We start from the raw sequence: 7,890 nt of genomic DNA, 5'->3' as shown, positions 1-7,890 counted from the left end.
TTTTCTCTCCAATACTCCTCCTCTTCTTTTATTGTTTCATAACAGTTTGAGTTATATTAGAAGTCTATTATGTTAATTGATTCGCTTTCCGTTTAAAAACAGCTGAATAGGCCATGAATTGCTCTATTTACATTACTGTATTCACAATTACATATCATGAATACAGTCGAATACAATAATCTGTCTAGATATAATCCCCTATTTCATGCCGTGAATACAGTCGAATACAATAATCTGTCTAGCTATAATCCTCTGCTTCACGCCGAGAAATGCTATTGTATTCATGAATACAGTAGCTTAAATACATCGAATACACTCTAAAAAACCTGAAAACATAGCTATAGAAAGTAATATAGTAAATAGTAGCTACAACTAGCTAATAACCACTAATGGTTTGTGAAAATTTCTCTTATTTTTCAATAAGGGAGAGTTTCATTGTGGTATTACCTTAATACCTTTTTATTATAGCCGACAGGGGACAATATTTATCTTACAAATCAAATAATTTAACTATAAAAATCACAAATTAAGGTGAAAATTACATCTCACTTAATCACGCTTAAATGATAAAGCTTACATAAAAGATAAATATTCTACATTTATTTATTAGATCTGGATATGACAACAACAACAACAATAATAACAATATACCTACTTACCCCTATATGGAGAGGTAGAGAGATTGTTTCCAATAGACCTGTAGACACTGAAATTAAATCCTATATTCAAGACAACTTTTGAAATATTAGGAGTCTATTAGGGTTACTTTGTGGCTACTCCACCCAAACCCTGATTCATGCCTATAAATAAGGCTATATATGTTCTTCAAAGACAATCTCAACAATTCCATAAACTCTCGAAATATGCATAAAGAGATCAAATATGAGATATCCGACATTCCATAAAACTCTTGGGATATTCATTAAGAGATCAAAGACATGTCAAATATGTCTTGCTTAAAGTCCTACGTTCGAGAAATACGTTGCTAAGGCCCTCGAATCACGTAGAATAAAGCGGAGGGAGGAATCAAGGGATAACAGAATTGTACTCGCATTGCTTATCAATAAAATTGTGTTTTTTCATATTTATATTGTAGTTACGATTTATTTTTGTATCACAAATAATTTGTAGCAAACAAATTGGCATACCCAGTGGGACCAGTTCTGCCCTTCATCTCTTCCTCCTGTAAATCGAAAACTCCAAGTTTCAAAATTATCTGTTGTGATGGTCGGGTACTTCAAGTCTCGTCTTCAAGTTTCAGCAAATCTACACCTCGACAAACCTTGAAGTAGGGGGCTTTGTAGACACTGAAATTTTAACAGATCAAGATAAATCCTATATTCAAGACAACTCTTGAAATATTATGAATCTATTAGGGTTACTTGATGGCTACTCTACCCAAACCCTGATTCATGCCAATAAATAAGGCTATATATGTTCTTCAAAGACAATTTCAGCAATTTCATAAACTCTCGGAATATGCACAAAGATCAAATATGAGATCTCCGACATTCCATGAAACTCTTAGGATATTCATTAAGAGATCAAAGACATGTCAAATATGTCTTGCTTAAAGTCCTACGTTCGAGAAATACGCCGCTAAGACCCTCGAATCACGTAGAATAAAGCGGAGGGAAAAATCAAGGGCTAAACAGAATTGTACCCGCATTGTTTATCAATAAAATTGTGTTTCTTCATATTTATATTGTGGTTACGATTTATTTTTGTATCACAAATAATTTGTTGCAAACAGTAACTCCTTGTGGTTATGAATCTAGTTGAACTCTTGTAATGCATTAAAATGAAGAAAGCTTTATCAATTGGTTGGGTTTATAGTAGCATCAAATAGTAATATTAGGGAGCGACAAATATTTGGATATGATAATTGAGTATTTTTCATAATGGGTAGGAAAAAAGCTAAATTACATACAGATCATTAAAATTCAAACTCGTAACATGGCTGCTAATTTTCTTCTTTTTTTGAAAAAAATAAGTTTTCTAATGTTAAGATATGATACTAATGCAATAATTTACAAAATTACTTTATAATCTTATTAATTTATATATTCTGACCATGCGTTTGACAAGCTAATATATTGTGATAATTACAAGTTTAATAGACTTATAATGTTCCGTGTATTATCTCATAATTTTAACATTAAATCTAAGAGTAACTTACAATTAAATAAATCATGAAATAAATTTACTTAGTATCAATTTTCAGATAAAGAACTAAGGATTGCTATTAGATAAAATCATAAAGGGATCATAAGTTTACTAACTCCTAGTGGTAGCATTAAAGTGGAAAAAAGGAATCCTAACTTAAAGCGGTTACTGGCGGTTACTAAGGTGGTTAGGTTAAAAAAAGAAGTGAACAAAAATTAACCTGAGGACAAAAACTAACCTAAACCACTAACCATAGTTAAAACAATAGGGGATAATAGACCTTTTGGGATTTAGTTGATAAACGGCCGTTAAACTTAACGTTTTCTGATTAACAAGGTCTATATAAACCGACACCCAGGCCGTTACGTTGGGCGCAGTGCACCTTCTTCTCTGACTCTCTCTCTCTCTTCTTCTTCCTCTGCTTTGCTCTGTTTCTTTTTCCGATCCCATTGTAGTGAGAGAAAGAGAAAAAGTGCCTAGTGGAAAATGGCAATGAGTTTGTTGCTTTTGAAGAAGTGGCTTTCATTTAGTCTCAGTTCTCTGCTTCTTCTTTTGCTGCTCGTCGGAGTTTACGCCGGTGTTCAGACTACCGACAGTTCCGATGTCAGGTCCGTCGAATTTTTCTCTCTCTGTTTAACTCTAAAAAGCATCTACATTACTTTTTCATTACAGCGTTTTAACTGTGAAGTTATGGTAAAATTACACAAATTCAACGTACTTTTTTTTTGCTTCTCTGGTTAAAAATTCATCTGCATTTTCGAAAATACTATCAAAATTTGTGTTACATTTTTTTCCATGCTTTGTTTTGTTTTACTGATTTCTTACGAGTTGGTCGAATTCTACTTCGTTCGACTCTCCTTTTAATTCCCGTAATTTCTTCATTTTGTGATATTTTCCATAATGTTTTCCCTTAGACACTTCTAGAAACTCTGTTGTTGCAGAATTCTGAGAAGTTTTAGTTCCAAAAGGATTTTCTCAGAATTAACCAAAAAAGCTTAAATTATAGGGTTTTGAACTGTTCCTTAACTTCTGCATTTCACACAGAAATTATAATTCTAGCTTTTTCCGGGAAGAAAATTATATGCATTTTACTTTTTAATGTTTAAAAAAAACCTAAAATGCTACATTTTGAGTTTTACAGGACAGTGGAAAAAGTGCAGTTGAAGAGCTCTGAAAACTCAACAATGGCGGTGAGGTAAGCAGTAAGCAGAAACTAATTAACTCAACGAGTTGACTCACTCAGTATATATCTGCCGTCGGTTTTTGGTTCCAAAAACGAATCATTTATTCACCGTTGGGTGTCCTTAATAGACTCACTGTTCCGATCCAACAATCTGGTAGAAGGAACAATCTGAGCCGTTGAGATATCTTTATTCCATTAGATCTGAACTGTTTAATCGGTTAAACGTTCATTTTACTGTCTCTCATTGGATTCCTCTGCTTTGTTACCAGAAAATCTTCATTGGTCCTTTAACTGCCTCTCCCTGACGTACATTCCCATAACTACCCCTTCCCTTTCCCACTAATTTACAGGTCTCGTAGCAGTTAAATCCACGTGTATATGCATTTTTGTCATTTTAATTCCTTCTTAACGATTCGCTACACCTCGCAGATTCTAGTTGCACTTTTTGACGGTTTTATTATGCATACGTATAGCGTGTGTATGCATAGGCATTTTCGCACCTTGAGCAGTGTACAAAAAACCACGCACTATAGTGTGTAGTGTGTGTATCTTTACAGTGTACTTTGTGTCACCCCACTTTTTGATGCGTGAAATAGTGGATAAATGTCGGTTGCCTATGTTTTACCTGTATTTCCATATTTGCCCTTGTTAGGGTTGTTTGGTTGATGATTTTTTTTGTTTTGTTTTTATTTATCAGTTTGGAAGAGATTGAAGAGAAATTAAGCAAACATGCAGTGGATGATCCAGAAGAAGTTGTGTCCATGGTTGCAGAGTGGGTCACCTTTCCTTTTATTCCTATAATAATAATTGGCTTTTTTTTTTTGCTTCTTGTTCCTAGTTTTAATTCTTTGCAACTTTTCATTAATTCACATCGGGTTTTGGTTGTTATGAGTAGTTCTTTTTTGTGGTCCTTTTAACGACTCCTCTATGGCAGACCTACTCAGTACCCCCTTTGGGTTGGGGGTTTGATATTGTTGGAGCAATATTGAGCCCGTTTGAATTGACTTCTTTTAAGTGTTTTTAAGCCAAAATAGCTTTTAAGCTATTTTGTAGTGTTTGTATAAAGTAAAAAACTGTTTTTAAGCACTTGCTTTTAAGTTAAAATGATCCATAAAGAGTGAAGCATCTGACATTGAGCAATTAAGAACAGTACTTCCAGTTCTTGTTTGATAAAGTATTAAATACTTAGACATTGCCAGTATTAAAAGTGTAGAGACCCCTAGCTGTATTATGTTATCTAATTATAGTCGGATCTGTACTGTCTCCTTATCCTTTTTTTGAATTAAAAATATTTAATTGACAATAATATCTCAGGAGTAGATAACTTTATATGGGGAAGTCAATTAAATGATTATATCTTTAACACATCCAATAGGATATTTTTGCAATCCCCCTTATATTTTAGTATTATTCACTACTTATCTTCTATTTTGTCATTTAGAGAAAAGGAAAAGGTGTGTGCGTTGATATTGTTATTTACAATCTGTAAAGTTATTAATTGACTGGTTACACATGGAGTTGTGACAGTTTTCAATAGTGCATGTGCATGCAAGAAAATATATCAGAATGACAGAGCAAACTGAACGGTGCGTGCTACGAAAATATAATTGGACAATAGACACTGAGATTATACTGTTCTTTTTTCACGACTCGTTATCTTTTTTCACGTGACAGCAACGCCCTTGTTTATATCCTTTTTAAGATTATAATAGTGCCTCCAATATTATTGTTCGCTGCTTGTACTAGCCCAAAACACACCAAACCAAACTGGAAAAGACCAAATTAGGTTTTGTGTACTGACAAAATACTTTAATGCATTTTCCGTGGCTCCAAATTTATGGTCCCTACGCTTCTAACCGTATAGTGTTGCGAGAAAAAATATATGTACCTAGCTTGTTATTTCCACCGACACTCTAAAAAAGTAACCAGCACCAGTATTTGATTTTGACCTTCGTATTTCCATTCCTAGGAAAAAATTAAATCCCCTGTTCTTTAGACACAATAATTTACTTAAAAAGAATAGAAAGTGACATGTTCCTATGGATACTATTTGATGAATTTACTCTTCAATGCCTGAAAATGATCGTTTGCAGTATATGAAACATTTCTTTATGTTAAATAGCTACGGTTGGGGTGCTAATTAACAGGAGCATTAGGAACAGTACTGAGAGGCGAAAACTTGGATATTTCTCATGTGGGACGGGAAATCCAATTGATGACTGCTGGCGTTGTGACCGCAATTGGCAAAAGAACCGCAAGCGCCTTGCTGATTGTGGCATTGGATTTGGGCGCAATGCCATTGGTGGTCGTGATGGTCGTTACTATGTCGTCACTGATTCGCGCGACGATGACCCTGTTAACCCCAGGCCCGGTACCCTTCGCCATGCTGTTATCCAGGAGGAGCCTCTATGGATTGTTTTCAAGCGTGACATGGTCATACAATTGAAACAGGAGCTCATTATGAACAGTTTCAAGACCATTGATGCCCGTGGCTACAATGTTCATATTGCCAATGGTGCTTGTATCACTATCCAGTTTGTTACCAATATTATTATCCATGGCCTTCACATTCATGATTGTAAGCCAACGGGTAATGCTATGGTGAGGAGCTCACCGTCCCATTTCGGCTGGAGGACAATGGCTGATGGTGATGCCGTTTCTATCTTTGGCTCAAGCCACATATGGATTGATCATAACTCACTCTCTCACTGTGCTGATGGTCTTGTTGATGCTGTTATGGGCTCAACTGCCATTACTATTTCTAACAATCATTTTGCTCATCATAATGAGGTGCTTTTAATTCTTTGAAACTACTTTTAGATTTTTCTTTCTCTGCTGTCCATAGCCATCGAACTAACTTCAGGGGCTATTTGTGTTAATGCAAACAGGTCATGCTATTGGGCCACAGTGACTCCTACACTAGAGACAAGCAGATGCAAGTGACAATTGCCTATAACCACTTTGGAGAGGGTCTCATTCAAAGAATGCCAAGGTAATTGTCTACCCTTGGAACTTGCCCTAAGCTTTAAACAATCTTATTATTTGAAGAAACCATGACTATCATTCCTTACAATATTTATTGATCAATCAACTATACCTCAATCAAAACAAGATGGGGTTGTTTGTATAAATCCTATAACCATTCCGGTCTTTTCTGGTGTGTTTCAGTCTTTAAACAGATCATAATTACCTTTGAAAACGTTTTTAATGACGTGAGTGTTTGTGAAAAATTGCAGGTGCAGACATGGCTACTTCCATGTGGTGAACAATGACTACACTCACTGGGAGATGTATGCTATTGGTGGAAGTGCTAACCCCACCATCAACAGCCAAGGAAACAGATACCTTGCCCCAACTAATCCTTTTGCAAAGGAGGTAATTAAAAGCCAAAAACTGTAGTAATTTCTAATACTTCATCAATTGTTGTGAATTAACTAATTTGATTGAAATTGTTGAAACACACAGGTAACAAAAAGGGTTGACACAGCAGCAGGTCAGTGGAAGGGTTGGAACTGGAGATCAGAGGGAGACTTGATGCTTAATGGTGCCTATTTCACTCCATCAGGAGCTGGAGCTTCAGCAAGCTATGCAAGAGCTTCAAGCTTAGGTGCCAAATCCTCTTCTATGGTGGGCGCCATAACTTCAGGTGCTGGTCCCCTTGCTTGCCGCAGAAGCCGCATGTGCTAGTACAGCCAGCTTTACCTCTATCATTTATACCGATTTTCCAAAAGAAAGTGTCCCTTTTTCTTTTCTTTTTTCTACTAAGTATTAGATTCCCATTCTTACTACTAAAAAGCACTTCCCTAAAGTTCTTCCCAAATCAAAGTTATATCCCATTGTTTGTCAATCTGTCCATTAATCATCTATTCAGTTCCTCCTTGGCAAGTGTACTTTTTTTACACTGTCAATTTCAGTTCCTGTCTAAAAGCGTTGTGCAACCTCGGCCTGATTTCACTTCAAGAAAAGCCCAATGTCTGTTCTTGAAGCAGGTGCAGAAGCGTTGTCCATGCCCCGTTTCTTGTTTTATTTTTCCAATCTCAAGAGTTCTCAGTCTCTTCATCCATTGGTTTCTTCTAACCACCATTTGTCAACCACCCCCACTCTATCTTTGTGTCTTGAGTCTTTAGTCTGCATATTGTGCTTTGGCTATTGTGTTTTTGCCTTTTCTTTATTATAGGAGTGAATGATTTTGTAAGTTTTTTTTAGCTTTCTTGAGTCATACAAGCTATATAGCGTGAATGTCAAAAACTGTTATTGGAAGGGTAAGAAAAAAGAAACTTTTTGTTTGAAATGATGCAAAGTTACTACCTTTATGTTACCTTTTACTTTTTTGCTTTGTCATTGTCAACAGAAACATTAATATCATCTTGGTTGTGTTAAATCAATACTATAATTTGATATCAATTACACTTGTCCAAGTTTTGCTTTTCATCCTGCTGGTAGTTGCCATAATGGTAGCATGTGCTTAAGATGCAAAACTAACTTTAATGATGAGTCTGTCTCTTGAAGTCATGATACCGTTAAAACTTTGGAGATTTACT

General features: G+C 35.5%; 1 protein-coding gene across 1 annotated transcript; it reads left to right on the top strand.

The window, feature by feature from the left end:
- Positions 1–2,524: 2,524 nt before the first annotated feature.
- On the top strand, positions 2,525–7,640 carry LOC107828150 (putative pectate lyase 8). The gene is made up of 7 exons (XM_016655411.2): positions 2,525–2,774; positions 3,308–3,361; positions 4,047–4,121; positions 5,497–6,139; positions 6,238–6,341; positions 6,586–6,724; positions 6,815–7,640. Exons 1-7 carry the CDS (start codon positions 2,653–2,655, stop codon positions 7,034–7,036), a joined length of 1,359 nt encoding a protein of 452 aa, XP_016510897.1. The 5' UTR covers positions 2,525–2,652; the 3' UTR covers positions 7,037–7,640.
- Positions 7,641–7,890: the final 250 nt, after the last annotated feature.

The sequence above is a fragment of the Nicotiana tabacum genome, chromosome 7, assembly GCF_000715075.1.
Source record: "Nicotiana tabacum cultivar K326 chromosome 7, ASM71507v2, whole genome shotgun sequence".
Lineage (NCBI taxonomy): Eukaryota > Viridiplantae > Streptophyta > Magnoliopsida > Solanales > Solanaceae > Nicotiana > Nicotiana tabacum.
Note: the sequence above shows the minus strand (reverse complement) of the source record. Positions and strands in the feature narration are given on the sequence as shown.